We start from the raw sequence: 21594 nt of genomic DNA, 5'->3' as shown, positions 1-21594 counted from the left end.
GAAAAATAATATATTTCTAAATAGGTCTGTAGATGTTTACATTAACAACCCCTTAATTAATACACATACTAGAATTGAGTGGTATCCAAATTCGCCTTTCCATTCTCACTTTATTTACCAAAACAAAATAGATGTTTACACCTATAAATTCTATAATGAAAACGCTATCGGCAAAATGATACGACAAAAAATTTACATTTTCATTATAATAGAGATTTAAGAAATCATAAACATTTTTAGTCGTGGTTAATAGCCCAAAAACCATGAAACCCCAATGGGAAATTGAGGTGCTTAGGGACCATAATTCTTGCTACAAGTGCATCTCCTTCTCCAATTCTCTTGGGATCTAATATGACAAGATAACACTTCTGGATTGAAACTGCATACTGCAATTGCAAAAACAAACTTATTAGTTTGTGTTAATTAGCACAATTATGCTAGAGCTCACAATGACAAATTCAGGGAATGATCACACTAATGTAGCCTAGTGTTGGAACCACTTGAGCAATAGTCTAATAGTGAATTTCATCGAAGCTAAATTGCATGACTTGAAAGATCATGAGCTCGATTTCCATTAAGAGCAAATACTCTCGTGACAAGGCGCCTTGTCATTAAGGGAGAAATTTCTCTGTGAGCAATACTTTACTTACCTTGTCATTAGGTGAGAAATTTTTTTGCGTGTGGATCGTCAAACACATTTCGAATGTCTAATATGGTGTTGTTCACGGTTTAAAAAAGGAGGAAGAAGAAAAAAAAGAGTGTTGGACTACTTGCCTCAACCACAAGAAGGTATCCATCATCTTCACTCTCATCCTTCGGAACAAAAATGGGCTCCCCAATGAATCTCCGTCTGCCGGTAGACCAAGTACGAGCAGACTTGTCTTTCAAGTCGAGCTTAACCACCATATCAAATGGAAAACTTGGCAAAGATCGGCGAGACCCAGATGAAGCTGCAGCATAGATGTATTTGTTTTCGTAGCCTGAGAATGATTGGTTGATCAAAGGAAAATCCGATGATTTGTTCCATTCATTCAACGGCTCTACACAAGCTTTGTAGCAACTCCCCTCGGCATCTAATTTGATCGAAACCTGCATTTATTGTCACCATTTTGACCTTATATAACTCAATTCATACTAATTAGCTTGCTTTATTTGAAGAAATCCAGTCATGGGTACCTGAATAAGATGAGGCAGTAGCTGAGTTTGATCACCTTCTTTGACATTCATAATTGAAGGATCTAGCTTCCCACTTTGCCAATTATATCCTGTCCAGTACCAGATTGAGATCATCAGAATCTTATATGGGAAATGCATTGATAAATGATGTAAAGGTGCTCCGATTTGGAATCGGAAAACGCTCTATTGAAATGTGTATTTTAAGTTTAGGTGGGAGAGTGAGTGCTCATCACACATGACATACTATGGTGAATCCTTAACTATTGCCCTTAGCACACTCGTTATCATGACTAGGCGCTTCTCAAATGAGGACATCCGGACCCCATTTTTTCACTAAACTATTTATATAAAAAATATATATATATATATATATTCAAAAAAAATGACAAAATTACTTACCAAATAGGCTTTGGAAATTGAACCAATGGTAGGAGCAAGCAACAGCCTGAATATGTATATCCAAATTCCCATTTTGATCCTTAACCTCAAAAGCATTCCCAACATGTTGTAGCCAAAATTGTGAATCAACTTCCACAGGCACTCTCCAATCTCTGCCTCCAACACTATCACTGGATTCATTTGGAAATCTAGGAAGCAAGTAAATTGGAGAAGAGGCCTTGCTAGGGTTCACTGACAATGCTGATATCATTGGAGATAACCCACACACTGCACCCATTGACCCTGCATATTATAATCAAAATGCCTTAATTAATTTCTTAATCATGGTTTACCTTTCACTAATCAGGGTTAAAAATTAATCTCTAGTTAATTACCGATGACATCCAGCTTGATGCGGTTGGAAAACAGTATGTAATGAGTGTCTGTGAAGGCCCAATCATGGATCATCAGATGATCAGGAATGTTAAATTCTTGCATCTGCAGCAACTTGAAATCAGAGTCATGTTCTGCACATACACATATCAAGAATTAAAACATCAGTCTTAAACTCTGTATAATTTTTTTGGCAATTGAGAAACCACCCAGCCTAACATATCATTCGGACAATTGAGTGTGCGTAAATCTCGAGACGTTATAATAACCCGCGCTATGTTGATGACAATAAACATAACCAACTGAACTATCGCCACTAATTCTAAAATTTTAAAACATAAATAATTGTATTATTGAGCATTTATATAATATGATTTAATTAATTACCATAAAATGTGAAATTACTGCGAGGTAGAAGCATGTCCTCTGCATTGCAGGATACTGTAAGTAGTCTATTCCTTCTAGCATCAACCTTGTAATGTGACAACATTCTCTTGGCAGGCATATTGAACACTCCTGTATGCACAACAAATTAATTTAGTTAATTTTTTTTTACTTTTGAGTAATTTATGCACATATATATCAAGTGTCTTCAATATCGGTATCGAAATCATACCGATCAGGCGATGAGTAATTTATACGCATATATATCAAGTGTCTTCAATATCGATATCGAAATCATACCGATCAGACGATTAGTATACGGTATAGCCGGTAAAATCGATCGAACAACACAAAGATAAAATATATAGGATTATAATTCCCTAGTTGAGTAATATACCATGTAAGATAGGCTTCAACAGCCGGGCGGCTACTTCCCACACATCACCCCCATCAACGCTGCCATTACTGTTCACCAACGAATCTGAACCGTTGATCATATCGAACCTGCCGACAGTATCCAACGTCCCTGATTCAATCTCATACGGGTCCCCACCTTCCCACAAGCACAACAGCCTCCCTCCCCACTTCAACACACTGGTGTTCGCTACATTCTTCATCACCTTCGTATTCCCCAACTTCTTCCCTTTCTTTAAAACGGAAAATGGGCCCCGGTGTGTGAACCTCCACGTGCCAGTCGCGTGATCGAACTCCTCCTCTTGAGCCTCGGTTCTCACGTATTTGGCCATGAAATTCACGTCCCCTTTAACTCCATCGAATGTAAACGATCTCAGGTATCCGTGGCCGTCGAGAGGGTGCACCGTCGATCCGTAGTCGTCAGAGAAAATTCCCGGTCCGGCTAAATAGTAAGTTCCGGAGGGGAAGTCCGACGGGATCGCACCATCAACGACTTGGAGCTTCACGGGCTGAACAGTCTCCGATCGTTGCGACACGAACAAGAACTGGTAGTCCCAAAACGCTGCCGTAGCTTCGTCTTCTTCATAGTTTCTTGTTCTCTCTGTGGTCACTGTTCTCACACGGTTGTTATCCGGGGTTGCTATGGATATTGCTCGTGGTATGTTGGCCGGAGAATAAAGACGGTGAGCCGGAGATAGTTTTTCGGGTGATCGGAATGCCGCGGGGATAATGTGGCAGGGCTTGGCTTGCATTTTGGCGCGGGGTGTAGTAGAAATGGCAATTGAGGATCTCGCATGAGGATGACGCGCTTCATATAGAGTGAGCACTTATGTAAATGACATTGTTCAGGCTATTTAATTACGGATTTGCCAGTGGTTCGATGGGGTATACTTTGGAATATATCATGGTGGACATGAAGTGATTTGAAATTTTGAATGTCTACAATGGGAGCCATTTTTCTTCTCAATAATAATAATAAATAAATGGGAGACATTTTAATATGGTTTAATTATTTTTGTTTCTTTAATTATACGAGAAATTAAGAGTGCGTTTGGATTGAGAAATTTGGTAGAAGGGAAAATAATAAAAATTGAGTTTTCTCTAAATTATTCTGTTTAGATAATTTAGAAAAATATAACGGGGGAGATTTTAAGAGAACTGAGAGAATGATTTCATCAAATATTTGTAAAAATAGAGTCATTTGAAGGGAAGGAGAATAAATATGTTTTATCTATAAAATTAAAAAAACTATTATATTATTATAGTCTTGTACCTATATTCCATGGTTCGATATATTAACATTAGCACATTGCTACATATCCGAACAACATTCATCCCAAAAGCATCACAACAGTGCTGACACTCATTTATTAAGTATGATGACATTGTTAATGAGTGTCACACACTACTATTGAGAGATGCTTTTAAAATGAATATTGTTGCGATCTTCATCATTTTCTCCGATATATTTATGGGTGCAATGAACTATTTTCTTGTTCATGAAATGACGACGGCAATATGAAATGGCAAATTGGTGTTTCCCGAATAAGTCAAAGGGTAATTTTGGAATTAGAATTGCGAACAGCCGATTAAAGAAAAAGACCATGATTTGAGTATGGATTGACACCAATGTATGCTGTTTGCGAGATCCTCTCGCGGTAGCGACAAAGACGGGAACAGCTGGGCCATCTTTAATGGGAGGACCAAACCAGCCGACTGACGGGGCGAGGTTGATTATAGTTTCTCTCAAAATTATACTGTCTCTCCGAATTTATCTTGTATCCTTTGAAAATTCAATTTTTTAAGGATACATGATTTTAATACAATTTAACAACACATATATTCAATTTTTTAAGGATACATGATTTTAATACAATTTAACAACATAAAATTATTATGTTATTATAAATTTCTTTGAAACAAAGGTAATTTTGAAATATAACAATAAAATTGTTAATTAATGAAGAAAAATGACACTAGTTTTAAGACAACCAAAAATAGAAAGAAGGACAATCAAAATGGGACGTAGAGAATATTAAATTGTTGGCTTTTTTTTAGAAAAAGACATATTAAAGTTTATGAGTTAAGATTTAGGGTTTATAGTTTAGGATTTAAAGTTAAAAATATTTTTTTCAAAATCTATTATATTTTACATTATACGCACTCAAAATACTCGAAAACAAAATTTAAACAATGATTTAACATGATTTTGTATTTCATTCTAACTAAAAGAATTACAGCCCCATCCCGTCATGGACAATCGACACTCAATGTAATTTTTTGGAAATTAAATTACATCATTCATTTAAGAACTAAAATTTTCACCATGAGTAATGCAAGTTGTTCATAATCCAATGTAACCTCTTAGAATTTGAATTATAAAAACAGTATAGTGTAATTAGGGCACTAAAATGAAATAGGAGTTAATGTGGCCCTAATTTCAAAAAAATAATAATTAGGGCACTAATGAAGAAACTAGAAAGTGGAAAAGGGATTAAGGAGTTAATGGAGTTGTTGATTCCCAGAGGTCTTGTCGGTGAGATTCTGTCTGGGTAGCGACAAAGAAGGCCCAAGTTGACTACATGGGCCGTCCAATGAGGAATCTAATGAGCTCATCATCATCATATTTCTCCATTGTGGTTGTTGGACAATTTCCAGCATTTAAAATAATACACTTCACTATCAGTAATGCTGTCATGGTAATGCCGTAATGGGCCTGCAATCTTCTTCCTCTTTTTTTTCTTCCTAGTTGACCATATTAAGACGTAGTACAAGTTGTCTAACCACGTATATTCCTAATTTGAAGTTGTTGGTGATGGGACACTGGTGTCGGGGTGGGTGCATATAGCCATGTCAAAATTGCGATCTAGATTGTAAGATGATACGATTTACGAGGCATGTGCATATAGATATAACCATATGTTCATGATTTTTGTTGGTAAAGTAAGTTAGGACAAAAAACTAAGGAGGCAATTAAGTAAATGTAACATAAAAACCATTATAGTGCACAATTTTGCCTTCTTGGAACTATTCCAAATAATTGAGCCCGTGAAGCGTTAGATCCTTTGAACACTTGAAATAAGACAAGTCAACAAGTCCAATGACCCATCGTGGTGGTGACTGGAGACGTCCTACCGCTCAAATTAGTTTTATCTCTCAAGTAGTAATAGTCAGCAGTAAAAAAACACTCCTCCTTACCTTCAGTTTCTCTTTAGGTTTATATAATGTCCTTTACAGGTCATGAAGATCTCCCTTGATTTGGAGAATCAATTGATTTAAATCAAGTGGATCGGCCACCTTGAATGATCCCATGCCTTAATTGTGAGATATCTATAACCGTGCTATTCCTAAATCCACTCCTCACGTGACATGTGAAAACTTATTAAAAGTCCATTGGTAGACGATTTTAATCCTCTACAACTACAAAGGTGATTGCATGATTGGCAAAGTTAAGGCAATTTTTCTGTGGTTCCAATGGTCGTAAGTTCAAATTTCATGTGTTGTGAACTTCGTAGAATTTATAATGAGCAGCTGTCCGTGTCGAATTTTGCAAACTACATCTTATTGGGAGAGACGTATGTCAACGTGTACTTTGGTAGAACTGTGGTAAAATGCTCGTCTTATAGAAACTAAATATGGTTTAACTAGATATTGAATGGGGTGGTTACCCCTATGGTTGCAATTAAAAGTTTTGCACTTCTACCCCACTCGAACTCATGACCTCATGGAAATGGAAAAATGACTAGTGAGACCTAAATTACCAACTATACTAAATGAAAATACCCAAGTTATGTGAGAGTACGAGTTGAGTACATATTGTCTTTGACCGACTAGGCCATTGCAAAATATTTATGCATGGGAGTTGTTTAGCTTGAAAAGAAAATTTCCCCCCTTGATGCTAATGACATTGCATCTTTTCGTCCACAACAATCGAGTATGACCTTGATCTCTCACAATGTTCCCATCTAAAATTATGATTATGATATTTATAGTCCAGTGTGAAACTCATAATATTTGACCAACTTCTACGAAAACTAGCATACGTTCTTCTCTTTGCTCAAATGACTCACGCTTGAAGGGTTTTTTGGAGTTATAGAAATATCGGAAGTGATAGGGATCTCAGTCATCCCAGTGACTGACTGTCATGTCACTCTCTGGTTCAATGATTAGATTTTGTGGGCCCCTACACTTATATTAATCAAGGGACAAGATGAATTACTGAGATGATTGATATCCCATTTACTGGGGATCCCTAAAATTTTTGTTAAAATATTCCTATGAGCGTCTTTGACAGGTCAATTCGGTCTGAGGAGCGGTTTGAGTTTCTATTGGCGGTTGGCTAATGGAGAATCGAAGTTTGAAGCTGTCAAAGATGGTACTGCCGTTATTTTTATGATCTCCACTAGAGTTGGGGAGTTGGATTGAATCTTGTTGCAGCTGATACAGTAAGTTGATATGAAACAACTAGTTTTTTTATTTTTAGTAATCGAAGAACCACCCAATCTAACTTGTCATTGGAGAGGTGAATGAGCATAAATCTCGGGCCACGTAGTGATGTTTGCTTATTGTAATATATATATATATATATATATATATATATATTTTTTTTTTTTCCTTTAGGGTGCGTTTGGTATGGGGGTAAGAATTTAGGTGTATAATTTATTACCTATGTAAATGTTACAAGGGTAATAACAATTATGGAGAATAAGTGTTACCATTGTTTGGTAAAGAAGGGTAAAATTTACCCAAGTATTCATTATTCTTGTTTGTTACGACTATACATTACTGGTGTAATACCATTACCCTTATTTGTTATTATTGTAATGAACCAAACTAGAAAAAAGTGAGATTATGTGTATTATATATATATACACACACATATATACATATATATAATACACATACATATATATATATATGTATATATATACACAGACAGTGCATATGTATGTATATATATATATATACATACATATGCACTGTCTGTGTATATATATACATATATATATATATATGTATATGTATATATATATACAGAAATTCTCCTATGTGGACCAAAAGTGTGGACCAAGTTTGTGGACTTGTTTTTCAACCGTAGATGTGATGGGTCCCATAATAAATGTGTGGCCCCCACTTATGTTGTGATTGATTACAACCATTGGATTTTGGTCCACAAACTTGGTCCACACTTTTGGTCCACATAGGAGAATTCCTGGTCTGTGTATATATACATATATACATACACAGGAATTCTCCTATGTGGACCAAAAAGTGTGGACCAAGTTTGTGGACCAAAATCCAATGGTTGTAATCAATCACAACATAAGTGGGGGCCACACATTTATTATGAGACCCATCACATCTATGGTTGAAAAACAAGTCCACAAACTTGGTCCACACTTTTGGTCCACATAGGAGAATTTCTGATACACAGACAATGCATATATATATGTGTGTATATGTATATGTGTGTATATATATTTATGTATATATATATGTATATATATACACAGACAGTGCATATGTGTGTGTGTCTATATATATATATGTGTGTGTGTCTGTGTATATGTGTATATATATATACATATACATATACATATACATATATATAATATATAATATATATGTGTATATATAACTTATGAACTTTTAGAATTTTTTATTTAAAAGAGTAATAGGTTAGAGTAAAACTTCTAATTACTTTTTATTACCCAAGTCCCCCCACTAGTAAACTTTATGTGTAAAAAATAAGCTTAATTACTAAAATTTATTACAGGAGTAAAAGTTATACTGACATAACAAACACAAGTAAACTTAAAATTTAATTACCCTTGTAACTATTACACCCCATTACCCTTGTACCAAACTCACCATTAGGGTTAAAACTGTAAGAATACTGATGTATGATATCCATCTACGTTGACTTCATTTTTTCTGTCTTGATTCTTGGCCATCAGTTGAGGACCTCGATCACAAATTTAGAGGGCTGGCTCTTATGATGAAAAGCTGAGATCATACTTTGAGATGGGTTCTTAGGTTACATGGTGGCAATGGGCATCGAAGGACAAAGAGTGCCTCCATTATAGTCTATAGATATAGGTCCATCCATGATCCAATTCCGGTTCGTGGCAGTGCATTCTCACTTCTCAGATTCATCAGCCTCCTTTGCCATGCATTGAAATCTTCAAAACCCACAACCAAAACTTCTATTACAAGGTAGTTTGAGGTTGAGGCACATTAATCAAGTAGACCAGAGGAGATATGATGTGATTTTGGGACGAAATGAGAAACAACAAAGCACAACTACAAATAAGCAGGAGGAGCTGGTTAAGCAAAGTAGCCTCAAGATCAGTTTGGAGGCAAGAAATGCTTCTGCATGTACAAATCAGCAAGAAGTCTTTGATTCTTTTGATTTTGAGATTACATTACGGCTCCGATTGGTTCGTTGCATTGCGATGGTGATCGAAAAAGATATTCGTCCCAACAACTGGGATCCTGATGTATGAATCAGATTTAAAGAGCATGTGATGGGATAACTGAGATCTCAGTTGCTAGGACAAGTAGTATAACTGAAGGGTCGTAAGGTCTATTTAGTTTGTTTTTTGAGTCTATTTTATTTTTCTGTTCTCAAATAATTTTAGTATTTTTTTTATTTTCTGGATTTTCTAAAATAAACGACCAATGGTTTTTTTGAATTATTTTCTGAAAAAAAAAGACATGAAAAACAATTTTTAAATTTTGGTGGAGATTTTAGAAATAATTTTTGCTTAAAAAAGAGCAATGAGCGTACAAAATTGCTTAACTCGTTAAGCAACCCCCGGTTTGCTTTCATGGCCGCTCTGTCCAGTTCTCACAGTCGAGCAGAGCTACTCTCTCTGAGTCTGAGCCAATTGTTGAAGCACAGAGGCTCCACAGACCTAAACCTCCTTCCCTCATCTCTCAGGTACGTTTTCTCCAATTCTCCTCCCGTGAATTCTCTTTACATCTCTCGTCATTGAATAATTTCAAAAAATTTAGGTTCTTCTCCACTCAGAAAATCAGGGGAAAACATGGTGTTGAGAATGATGAAGATAGTGATGGTGGGGAAGAACTGGACGGGAGGAAATTTAAACCAAAGAGATCATCTACAAAAACCAAGAGAGCTAAATCCATGGCGCGACTCATCAATACCAAGCCTTGGTCGCGTGACCTCGAGTCCTCTCTCGCTTCTCTCGCCCCCTCTCCATCCAAGACCACCGTAGTCCAGACCCTCCACTTCATTAATTCCCTTCCGAAAGCTATGCAATTTTTTGACTGGGTGCAGAAAATTGGGTTCACTCACGATCAGCAGTCCTATTTCTTCATGCTAGAAATCTTGGGTCGAGCTCGGAATCTCAATGTGGCGCGTAATTTCTTGAATTCAATTGAGAGGAGGTCTAATGGTGTGGTGAAACTGGAAGACAAGTTTTTTAATAGCTTGATTAGGAGTTACGGTCGAGCTGGTCTTTTTCAAGAAGCTTGTAAGGTTTTTGAGATGATGAAGGCCATAGGTGTTTCGCCCTCTGTTTTCTCTTTTAATAGTCTTTTGTTGATTTTGCTTAAAAGGGGTAGGACTAACATGGCCAAGAGTCTGTTTGATGAAATGCTCAAAACGTATGGGGTTACCCCGGATACATATACTTTCAATATTTTGATTAGAGGGTTTTGCAAGAACTCAATGGTTGAGGAAGGGTTTCGGTTTTTTAAGGAGATGAGGAAATTCAATTGTGATGCTGATGTCATTACCTACAATACACTTGTCGATGGAATGTGCAGGGCTGGGAAGGTTAGGATTGCTCATAATTTGGTGAAGGGTATGGATAAGAGAGATGTGGATTTGAGTCCTAATGTTGTTACGTACACAACTTTGATTAGAGGGTATTGTATGAAACAAGAGATTGATGCGGCTTTGGATGTTTTCCGGGAGATGGTTGATCGAGGGCTCAAACCGAATGAAATTACATATAATACTCTTGTTAAGGGGCTCTCTGAAGTGCAGGAAATTGACAAGTTAAAAGAGTTATTGGCAGGAAAGATAGGTGGGGGAGTATTTACTCCTGATACTTGTACATTCAACACATTGATGGATGCACAATGCAATGCTGGAAACCTGAATGAGGCCTTGAAGATTTTTGAGAAGATGTTGGAATTGCATGTCCAACCAGACTCAGCTTCATATAGTGCTTTGATTCGCAATTTGTGCCAGAAAGGGGATTTTGAGAGAGCAGAGGAGTTGTTTGACGAACTATCAGAAAAGGAGATCTTGTTAAGGGATCTAAGGTGTAGGCCTCTTGTCGCAGCATTTAACCCCATGTTTGAGTATTTGTGTAGAAATGGAAAAACCATGAAGGCTGAGAAAGTGTTTAGGCAGCTGATGAAAAGTGGAAAGCAAGATCCTCCTTCTTACAAAACTCTGATCATGGGGCACTGTAGGGAAGCTACATTCCAGGCTGGGTATGATCTCTTGGTCTTGATGTTGAGGAGAGATTTTGTGCCTGATTATGAGACCTATCAATCACTTATTGATGGCCTCTTGCAGAAAGGTGAACCCATTCTTGCCTACCGGGCCCTAGAGTCAATGCTGAAGAGCTGCCATCTCCCTGCAACATTTACATTCCATTCTGTACTTGCTGAACTTTTGAAGAGAAGTTGTGCCTCTGAATCTGCTAGCTCTATTTTGTTGATGTTAGAGACACGTATCAGACAAAACATCTATCTCTCGACACAAACTGTAAGATTACTCTTTAGTTGTGGAAAGCGAGATAAAGCATACCAGATTGTTGGGCTGCTCTATGATAATGGTTTCATGGTTGAGATGGGGGAATTGATTGATTTTCTTTTTCTGAGTAAAAGACTGTTTGATGCATATAAAATGTTGCTGTTTAGTCTGGAGAAGCATCAAACTACTGATGTTAAGATGTGCAGCACAGTCATAGAAGGCCTTTGTAAGAGCAAAAGACTTTGTGAAGCATTTGCTTTGTACTATGAATTAGTGGAGAAGGGCATTCATCAACAACTAAGCTGCATAGAAGAGTTGAGAATTGCCTTACATGCTGGGGGGAAATTTGAGGAAGCCAACTTTGTATCAAAGAGGTTGCAAACACACTGGCTGTCTGATAACTCTGAACAAATCAGCTCTGAGATCCATAGACATCAAAGCATGTAATTACTATTCCTTTTTGTTGAGTTTCTTTCCGATTTGTCTATTTAAAATTCAGAAAATACATATATGAATCTCAATGGATACTATATAAATAGAGCGATTAGCAATGGACTTTGGTTTTTCTTACTTGGCAATTTTACAGGTACAAGCCTAAAGTATGTAGACACAGGAAGGGAGTCTCAGATGAGCGTTTCCTTATCAGATCAGGAGTCTGTGACGCGGGAATTCACAATTAGAAAGCACTGGGAGGACTTAAGCTCAAGATTATAGTATGTTAGTTGCATTACTTTGTTGAATGAACCTGTAATCATGGCCATGACAGCTTCGTTAGTTGCTCTCGTGTGCCTTCTTCAATATGTCGTACTTCATTTCTTAGACAATTCTGTATTCAGTAACATTTTAATGCTTCATGCAGTGGGTTTGGGGATGCTGGATGGTGCTTCTGCATCATGTCCCGTCTTTATAAACAAAATGAGATCCCATATTTCAAGGATTAAATTTAGCTGCTCAAAAATTTTGGTACGTTCTACTCGAAATTTCACATTTTTTTGCATTTATTCTTTAATTGTCTTGAGTATAAGTTTCAGTTTCTGTACATCATAAAGTATTCATTTATGTGTACTTTGTATAACTGCTCCTATAGCCTGCAACATTGATTGAGTGTACAAATCATTTGTGATAACTTGCAACTAGGATTCATAATCTAGTCTCTCTCACACCCAGCTCTACGGCATTCTCTCATACATTTGCAATTGATTGCTGTTTTGTGTTCCAGATTTTTATTATGAGATTCCATTTGAATGCATGCGTTTGGTACTCGGTATTAAGACAGATTCAGTTGCACTTGCCCAAGAGAATGGTTGGGGCAAAACCTTAGATACCCTTGTTAGAAAAGTTGCACAAAGGCAAGATGTGTAATTTTTGTCATTATGGTCAAAGCCTTTTACCAAGTATATTGGGGTTGGCTACATGTTAATAAGAGAAGTTAGTTGGAGTCCACTATTTGAATCCTCTTCCGCCATTCATTCATATTTAAAGCTATACTCTCTCATGTTCCCATATAATCCCTATTTTTTTACCTTATCACCTTCATCGATGTCATCTTTTGGTTTTTCCCTGCCTTTTACCCAATATATTGGGGTTGGCTACATGTTAATAGGAGAAGTTAGTTGAAGTTGGAGTCCACTACTTGAATCCTCCTCCGCCATTCGTTCATATTTAAAGCTATACTCTCCCATGTTCCCACATAATCCCTTTTTTTTTTGTTCTTATCACCTCCATCAATGTCATTTTTTGGTCTTTCCCTGCCTTTTACCAAATATATTGGGGTTGGCTACATGTTAACAAGAGAAGTTAGTTGAAGTTGGAGTCCACTACTTGAATCCTCCTCCGCCATTCGTTCATATTTAAAGCTATACTCTCCCATGTTCCCATATAATCCCTATTTTTTTCTTGTCACCTCCATCAAAGTCATTTTTTGGTCTTTCCTTCCTCTTTTTAGCATCTCTTACTTGTAGTATGTTCTCAATTCATCGTGTTCCTGCACTAATTTCTGCATGTCATACGTGTCCAAACCACCTTAGACAATTTTCTCGCATCTTGTATTAATTGCTGCTACTCTAGAGTCTAGACTTAGATTGAATAGTCTTGCTTCTCATCCTATCTTTTGTCTTGCTGTCACACATCCATTGTAACATTCTCATTTACACTACATGTATTCTTTGAGTGTGTTGTCTTTTAATAGCCCAACACTCTGTGGCGTACATCGTATTGAGGCTTATGTTTTGCTATCGTATTAAATTTTTTCATGCATACTCTTTCGCTGCTCCTATTTTGAAGCATGCTTCATTTATTTCACCCATAGAATCTCTCTGTCTTTCTTTTTCTGTCATCTATTCCAGACTAATTCCTTCCTTATCATGATTTTCAGAAATTTCCAATGCTCATCCTTTGGCTGTGGGGAAAGCAAAGTTAAGTTGAGGTCCTTAGTTCAGTGGGGTGGTTTAAATTATTGAGGCTGGTGAATGAAATCCTTCCATTATCTTCTTACAAACAATGAATTCTCTTTGGCTTCCAGCTTTACATAGCTTTAGAAAGTAAGGGTTGATCACGTATTATTGTGGAACTGGAAAGGGAAGTAAAAAAGAAGGAAGAAAGAAAAAGTCTTCACCACTGACAACATATCTATACATTTTTACCAGTTTAATTTCTTCTTCACTGTATTGGGTGGCTTGGAATGTTATCCGGGAGGGACTGCCTTCAATGAGTTATCATTAGTTTCTCACTGAAATTAAAGGCCCCTTAAACTAGCATTGCCTTGGTCTTCTGAATGAATATTGGATTTTGAACGGTTGAGCTTGCAACAAATCGGCTGTTCCAATAGGTATTTATTTTAAGACCAAAATGCTTGGCAATTATCTATTTTAGCACTGCTATATTTTCTAGGACTGGTCATTCTCTCTATTGTAAAGAGCTGTTCTGGTGCCATTCTTCTCCTAGAAACAAAAAAAATCCCAGGCAGAACCCAGGTTCCTATGGATTATTATGCTCTCTGTTAGGAATACAGGTTTTTGGAGTCTAATAACTGTGACTTTTGATGGGTTCTTATGGTTATGGTGAATATGTCCGAACTGTGCTTTGTTGCAGCGCTCATTTGTTTGGAATTTTTTTTGCAAGATGTCAAGCTCATGGTTATAAACCTGGATCAAGTTCCTGAATGCTCTGCTTTGTTGAGGACTCTCTCATAAGTTCCTAGCTTGCCCATCTCATGTCTCATATTTTATGAAGAAAAGGAGGGTAAGTTGGAATCAGGTTCAAGTCTACCTAATCAAAAAAGAAAAGCAAAGATTGTCACTCCTCAGAGCTTTCATGCTTTCAAGTGCATGACCCAAAAGATAACCTAAACCTAATAAAGTAGTCAATTTTCTGCTTCCATGCTAGTCTTCTTTGACACCAACCTCTCTCCAAGACCTTGCTAACCTTTCATTTATATGCCCCTTTGTCAAAAGTCCTACAATATCTTCTGCATATTTTCCAAGTTCTTTGTTGTTAAACCTCCTGAAGATGTTGAGAACTGACAATAATGGTGTCTCTAAGCACTATCCTGTTCACATAAGGCGCACTCCAACACCAGGCAAGGCAACAGTGCTTGCACTAGGCAAGGCCTTCCCCAAGCAGCTGATTCCTCAAGATTGCTTGGTGGAGGGTTACATTCACGACACAAAATGTGAAGATGCATCTATTAAGGAGAAGCTGGAGCGATTGTGTAAGCAATAGTTAGTTAATTTCATTTATTTGAGTATGTCTACTGTCCTGTCTTATTAAATCTAAAATTTCAATCTCTCTTTTGCTAGGTAAAATTACAACTGTGAAGACAAGATACACAGTCATGTCCAAGGATATCCTAGACAAATACCCTGAACTAGCAACTGAGGGCTCGCCAACAATCAAGCAGAGGCTGGAAATAGCTAACCCTGCAGTTGTGGAGATGGCCTTAGAAGCAAGCATTGCTTGCATCAAGGAATGGGGAAGGCCTGTAGAAGATATAACTCACATTGTCTATGTTTCATCCAGCGAGATACGCTTGCCTGGTGGTGACCTTTACCTTGCTAGCCAGCTTGGTCTGAGGAGTGACGTTGGCCGTGTAATGCTATACTTTCTTGGCTGTTATGGCGGTGTTACTGGCCTCAGAGTTGCCAAGGACATAGCAGAAAACAACCCAGGAAGCCGAGTTCTGTTAACAACTTCAGAAACGACCATACTTGGTTACCGGCCCCCAAACAAGGCACGCCCCTATGATCTTGTAGGTGCTGCACTTTTTGGTGATGGAGCTGCAGCTGCTATAATTGGTACCAACCCATTAACAAGAACAGAGTCTCCCTTCATGGAACTGCACTATGCAGTTCAACAATTTCTTCCAGGGACACAGAATGTCATCGATGGGCGCCTCTCTGAAGAGGGCATACATTTCAAGCTTGGGAGAGACCTCCCACAAAAGATCGATGAGAACATCGAGGACTTCTGCAAAAAACTCATGTCAAAGGCAGGTTTGAAAGAATTCAATGACCTGTTTTGGGCTGTCCATCCTGGAGGACCGGCTATACTGAACCGGCTAGAGATCACTCTTGAGTTGAACGCTCAGAAGCTTGAATGCAGCAGAAGAGCTCTCATGGACTATGGAAATGTTAGCAGTAACACAATTTTCTATGTAATGGATTACATGAGGGAAAAGTTGAAGAGAGATGGAAGTGAAGAATGGGGACTTGCTTTAGCATTTGGTCCTGGAATTACCTTTGAAGGCATTCTTGTTCGTAGCCTATAAATGTACTTGCTGGGGGCAACAAAATTGTTTTTTATGCTGCATTTGAATTTAAAATCAAGTAGTTTTTTCTTACTGAAACTGTGAAAATTGAAAATTTACTGTTGTACTGGAAATGTATGAACTTTTACGGGTATAAAATTTTCAATGCATCCATGACAAGAAGAGAGTTGAATTAGTAATTTACTAACAAGTTTTGAGTTGATCAGTAAGGGCGACGACGCAGTGCATCAGTGCATCATCTGCAGAACATGAGCCATATGTGTTCTTGTTTCTCTTAAGGAGGTTCAATGTAGAAGAAATGTCTTTGGGTTCTTGGGACATAATTATTAATTGTGAGTAGTAGCCTTGTTTACATGGCTCACCATATGTGTGGGTGTATTTTAAATAATAAAGAATAAAATATATTTGTTAATGTAATCAATTTGTTTTATTCATTTAAAAAAAAATTCAATTTTTTTTTTTGTTTATTCATTACCATAATTAACTTGTTTATTCACTCGAGTCCATTGATGTTTCTCAATAATGGTATGGGAGCGAGTTTATTTAGCTTGAATGTAGATTGTACCTATATGACTGCTAGTTTCACTTGATGGGCTTGACCCCGACCAACCCCGACCAACAAATGGAGAGATTGTTGAGAAAAAATATCACATCGCTAAAAAGGATGTAATAGACAATTTACAAACTCAGGAGTCCCTTAACTTGTGTGATGACTAGTTAAACCCCGTATTCATGTTTTTAAAGGATTTCATCCAATTTTTCACTTGCAACTCAACATTGGTTTTCTACATCAAGTAAAAAACTCATGATTTTCTCAGTATAATCATGGTTAGATTTTCTTTCCTGCAATGGTCAAATCTATATAAAAATAAATAACTCTCATGCACATAGCTTCACAGTGGGACGAGATCAGGGACATGCATAATGTACGATGACATGCCGAATGTACGCGCACACCTTACCCCTACATAATATGTGGAGAGACTATTTTCAACAAGTGAACTTGTGACCCTTAAATTACACCTTGGATTATTTCACATAATTATTTGATCATAGTGGTACAAACTAACAATTAGTAAAACCATGGGATAGGAACAATTACAGAAGGCTTGGAACAGATTCATGAATTTCCATATCATCCTATTCCCATAAAAACAAGCGCCAAATTTACTAATACTTATGAAGGAAAATCATCAGCTTTACAGATATGTCATATTCTTCGATAATATCTAGCGCATTAGTCAACACAAACAGTCTAAATAGAAATCTCAAGATAAACTCTTAACTTCAGACTCGTAAAGAATTTCAGCTTCAACCATCAAACAATCATTCATGATAATGCCTTTCACCTGTTTTTCGAGATCCTGCAGGGATATAAATTCCCTAAAACCCCAGCTGGTGGCAGAGTGATCAAACCAACGCTTACCTACAAGAGAAGAGTTGGATCAACAACTTTGATGAAAAAATGTGCTTCGAGATGCACCCAGAGACAACACATGCATCACAAGCATTGGCAAAACTGACGAGATTATTGTTCTGCTAACCATGCTCAAAGTCAATGTCTTTGTTTCTTATTGAACAGATTATCTCATGTTTTTTGGTTTTGGCAAAAAAAAAAAAAGGAAGAGGTGCAGTTAGATTAGCTTATATTGGGGTGAACAATGAAAACAAGATGATTCACAATGAAACCTTACCTATCCTTTCAGCATGATCAGAATCTTGAATTTGGTTCCTTATTCGCAGCTTGTAATGGGCAAAGAATTTCTGGCTCGGAGCAAGGCTTACAGCCTCATTCAAACATAGGTAGAGGGAAAGGGATTTACCCTTGGCAATCCGATGACCTTTTGGATAAAGCGTCAACTTCCTGGATACAGTAAAAATGGACAACAACATGCAATCTCTTAGTGCAACAGTTATCTTCTATCAAGAAGTAAGAATGTACAAATTGGGCAAGTAATACCATTTTGATCCTTTAACATCAAACACTTCGGACTCATAATATTCCTTGTCTAACTTTGAAAAATCTTCTATCTTCCAAGTCATGAGATTGTTACTAGTGTGCTTAATCATGGAAAGACACTCAAATTTGCAACTGCTTTTGACAACAAAGACCTCTGCCCCAAATATGCATGAATCCTCAACAAGGTATCCAGTAGATGCATTCTTCAAAGACTCTAGGGAGATAAATTCAGCAAATCCCCATTCAGTCTTTATCGCATTGAAACGCTTCATAGAACCCTTACAACCTGTAAAATGAGCTATTTGTATAAGCTAACAAGAAAATGGACAGAAAATTGATGTGATTTTTTTTTTCTTCTCTTTTTTACTTAGGAAAATTATGGAAGAGAATCGAACTCTACATCTGTATCACCTTCGATGGTCAAGTATTTGTCTCGAATATGATCAAACACAAAAAATTTGAAAGTGGCATTAACCTCCCAGCAAGCAGGAAGCTTTTCGGTCTCTTTGATTGCCAAATAAAGGGAGATGTGGTTATCTGCATTGGCATTCTTTTTACCATTTGGATAGAATATCAAGCTCCTGCGTGGAGAATTACAAGTAAGAAAAAGCATTTTTCACTTAAGTAACTAATCCACGAGAGAAAAATAAAAAAAATATAACAATCAGTTGATAACAAAAAATATAAGCAAAGAGGGATGGAATGCACCATTTGTAGTCCCCAACTTCAAAGACACCAGTTTCATATTTTTCAACCTCTGCCTCGGAGAGTAAAGAGAAAGACTCTATCTTGAACATGAAGTGGGCAGGTGGAAGATCCCTTTTGTAACTTCTTTTTACTTCTGCATCCGTTCACATACATACTCATTTAAATGTCAGAGGACCTTAATCTAACAGAGGAAAATCCCCCCTATGGCGGGGTCAAAATTACAAACATACAAAGTAAATAGCGAATAGTGAATAGAAAAGGAGCACAATGCGAATCCAACCAAGATTACTTTCCAATCAAACATACATAATTTTTTGGGGTTAATAGGCAATCAATCTCTGATACAAAACCTCATTGGTTTTTCAAAAATTATTAAGCCAAAACGAGTACTACCAAAAAGAAAAGTAAAGTTAAAACCCGCAACTAGAAGAGGAAGAAAACTGAAAGCATACCAAGTCTATGATCCATAACCATAAAGCTTCAAGCTTTTCAAAGTTCTCTCACTTCTCTCCTTTACCCAATTGACCCTGGTACCTGACTCTGCTGCTAAACAGTGGTGGGCATATCAGGGACAGTTGACAGTGAAAGAAACAGTCATAGTTCGAATAAACACAATTTACTCACTATGACCTCCAGCAGCCCTATGACTTTGTTCACCATTAATTCCAACTTATCACCTTTGTCCTGCCCTACACGAGGTACAACATTTTCAACGAAAAAAGTGGGCAATATTGGCTGCTTTAAAAACTCATTGCTTGATTGCTCATCCTCACCCTCATCCTCATCCTCATCCACTTCATTGTCTAATTGAACGCAGAATATCGTGGCGAACACCCCAAACAAACTTTGATCAGGAAAATAGCTTCTTGAAATGCGTAAAGATAAAATTTCATCTCAAGTACTGTTTATCCCATAACAAAGCGCAGTCAACCACCAGTTCTTCCCAATAAACAGCTAATATTCATAACTTGCAGTCATCAGTATACCATTTCAAGTACAAAGTAAATATACTTCAAAGCTTCCAAACAACTGAATTTGAAGAGAATTTGAGATACAGCTACGTAAGTGCGACTTATATACAATTACCACAAACATGACATTTAGGTACATATACCTACTACTCAGTCATTTATTGATCAAAAATCTCAAAAGCGAGAAATGGACATACTCACCAAACACAGGGGAAGCAGATGTTAACTGTGCTTGAGAGGACGAGGCAGCGGCAGATGTTTTTGTCGACAGCTGAAAACCTGTGAAAGATCCAGTACTGGTTGATGAAGCAGATGTACTGCTAAGTCCAAAACGCATTGAAGAACTCACAGCCCCAGATGCTGCAGCAGCACTTGCAGGAGCAGCAACAGACGAATCTGTGGTAGCAGAAGAAGAAGAACTCACACCAAATGCAGGCACTGCAAGCCCTGAAGTTGCAGCAGAGGAAGTAAAAGTTGTGCTACTAGCAGGAGGAGTTAAAGCAACAGTGGTTGTCACGGCTTCAAGCACTGCAACAGGAGCATCTGGTTTTGCGGACGAAGGTGTACCAAACAAGGTTGAACCAGAGCTTTCTGCGGACGAAGGTGTACCAAACAAGGTTGAACCAGAGCTTGCTGCGGACGAAGGTGCACCAAACAAGGTTGAACCAGAGCATGCCGCGGATGACGGTGCACCAAATAAGCTTGAGCCTGAGCTTGCCGCGGATGAAGGTGTAGCAAAAAAGCTTGAGCCTGAGCTTGCCGTGGATGAAGTTGTACCAAAAAAGCTTGAGCCTGAGCTTGCCGTGGATGAAGTTGTACCAAAAAAGTTTGAGCCTGAGCTTGCCGCCGATGAAGTTGTACCAAAAAAGTTTGAGCCTGAGCTTGCCGCCGATGAAGGAGTCCCAAATGCTGGCGCAAAAGTTTCCGCTGAGGAAAACGCTCCAAAGGAGGGAGCGGAACTTGCCATTGATGTATTTGAAGCCGATCCTGAAGTAGGTGTAGCTGCCCCAAATAATGAAGATCCGAAACTCGCAGCCGCTCCAAAAAGGGACGACGAGGACTGAGAGGATCCAAAAGCAGATGCGGATGATCCGAATGAGAATCCTGACATCTCTCGCTCTCTCTCTTTTCTCCTACTGTCGCGAACGAGTGTTTCTGGGATTTTGCCGCAATCGTTCAACACTTGACAGTTCTTCCCTCTCAAACTTTTAGATTTTATTTAGATTGAAAAATTAATAGTTAAATAGAATTAGGAAGGCGATAATATATATTGACACCCTCAATATTGGGAGTATTTTTTTTCCTTCATGTTTAAGCTAAATCAAGCAACCTTTTGCCACGGGCCCAGGACCCACCAACATATAATATAAAGTAAAAATACATCACTTTTTAGTGCTAAATGACTCAAAAGCCAATCTCTCTTTTTTTTTTTTTTTTTTAAAGCTCGTAGGCCACCCACACGGTAAATCATGCCTGAGAGGTATAGAGGCCATCATAACGGATAAAAACTATCAAAATCTCAATCCCCTTATGAGAATGAAATCCTAAACGTTAATGTCTTAGACAGACAACCTAACCAACCAAACTATCTCTCATTCTCGACTCAAAAGCCAATCTTTGTACAAAAACTTTCACTATATGTTATTTTTCTTTCATTTCTTTTATTTTTTCTTAAAAAAAGTGATGAAAGAACGATGAAACCCCATTT

The 21594-nt window shown here is 37.7% G+C and overlaps 3 protein-coding genes across 3 annotated transcripts; 1 reads left to right on the top strand and 2 right to left on the bottom strand.

Moving 5' to 3' along the window:
* Positions 1 to 182: 182 nt before the first annotated feature.
* Positions 183 to 3535, bottom strand: LOC119984431 (carotenoid cleavage dioxygenase 7, chloroplastic). Its single transcript, XM_038828372.1, has 7 exons — positions 2729 to 3535; positions 2335 to 2463; positions 1950 to 2081; positions 1576 to 1857; positions 1177 to 1265; positions 775 to 1089; positions 183 to 386 (listed from the first exon to the last, which is right to left on the bottom strand). Exons 1-7 carry the CDS (start codon positions 3495 to 3497, stop codon positions 237 to 239), a joined length of 1866 nt encoding a protein of 621 aa, XP_038684300.1. The 5' UTR covers positions 3498 to 3535; the 3' UTR covers positions 183 to 236.
* A 6015-nt stretch (positions 3536 to 9550) lies between these two features.
* On the top strand, positions 9551 to 16406 carry LOC119984319 (pentatricopeptide repeat-containing protein At1g02060, chloroplastic-like). Its single transcript, XM_038828187.1, has 7 exons — positions 9551 to 9688; positions 9763 to 11925; positions 12069 to 12139; positions 12249 to 12362; positions 12702 to 12811; positions 14867 to 15191; positions 15280 to 16406. Exons 1-7 carry the CDS (start codon positions 9576 to 9578, stop codon positions 16245 to 16247), a joined length of 3864 nt encoding a protein of 1287 aa, XP_038684115.1. The 5' UTR covers positions 9551 to 9575; the 3' UTR covers positions 16248 to 16406.
* Positions 16407 to 17253: 847 nt separating this feature from the next.
* On the bottom strand, positions 17254 to 21099 carry LOC119984432 (nucleoporin NSP1-like). The gene is made up of 6 exons (XM_038828373.1): positions 20088 to 21099; positions 18916 to 19048; positions 18619 to 18788; positions 18208 to 18493; positions 17942 to 18111; positions 17254 to 17673 (listed from the first exon to the last, which is right to left on the bottom strand). The coding sequence occupies exons 1-6, from the start codon at positions 20995 to 20997 to the stop codon at positions 17516 to 17518; spliced, it is 1827 nt and encodes a 608-aa protein (XP_038684301.1). The 5' UTR covers positions 20998 to 21099; the 3' UTR covers positions 17254 to 17515.
* Between the last annotated feature and the right edge of the window lie 495 nt (positions 21100 to 21594).

Source organism: Tripterygium wilfordii, chromosome 18 (assembly GCF_013401445.1).
Source record: "Tripterygium wilfordii isolate XIE 37 chromosome 18, ASM1340144v1, whole genome shotgun sequence".
NCBI classification, from domain to species: Eukaryota; Viridiplantae; Streptophyta; class Magnoliopsida; order Celastrales; family Celastraceae; genus Tripterygium; species Tripterygium wilfordii.
The sequence above is the reverse complement of the archived record's forward strand: the minus strand, read 5'-3'. Positions and strand labels throughout refer to the sequence as shown.

Coding starts and splice junctions, on each gene's coding strand:
- LOC119984431 (XM_038828372.1), bottom strand. CDS start 3,497: ATGCAAGCCAAGCCCTGCCACATTATCCCCGCGGCATTCCGATCACCC. Junction 2,082..2,334: donor CAGTAATTTCACATTTTATG/GTAATTAATTAA, acceptor GTGTATGTGCAG/AACATGACTCTGATTTCAAG. Junction 387..774: donor GATACCTTCTTGTGGTTGAG/GCAAGTAGTCCA, acceptor TTGCAATTGCAG/TATGCAGTTTCAATCCAGAA.
- LOC119984319 (XM_038828187.1), top strand. CDS start 9,576: ATGGCCGCTCTGTCCAGTTCTCACAGTCGAGCAGAGCTACTCTCTCTG. Junction 11,926..12,068: donor ATCCATAGACATCAAAGCAT/GTAATTACTATT, acceptor GCAATTTTACAG/GTACAAGCCTAAAGTATGTA. Junction 15,192..15,279: donor GGAGAAGCTGGAGCGATTGT/GTAAGCAATAGT, acceptor CTCTTTTGCTAG/GTAAAATTACAACTGTGAAG.
- LOC119984432 (XM_038828373.1), bottom strand. CDS start 20,997: ATGTCAGGATTCTCATTCGGATCATCCGCATCTGCTTTTGGATCCTCT. Junction 19,049..20,087: donor ATCTGCTTCCCCTGTGTTTG/GTGAGTATGTCC, acceptor GAACGGATGCAG/AAGTAAAAAGAAGTTACAAA. Junction 18,494..18,618: donor CAAATACTTGACCATCGAAG/GTGATACAGATG, acceptor CTCATTTTACAG/GTTGTAAGGGTTCTATGAAG.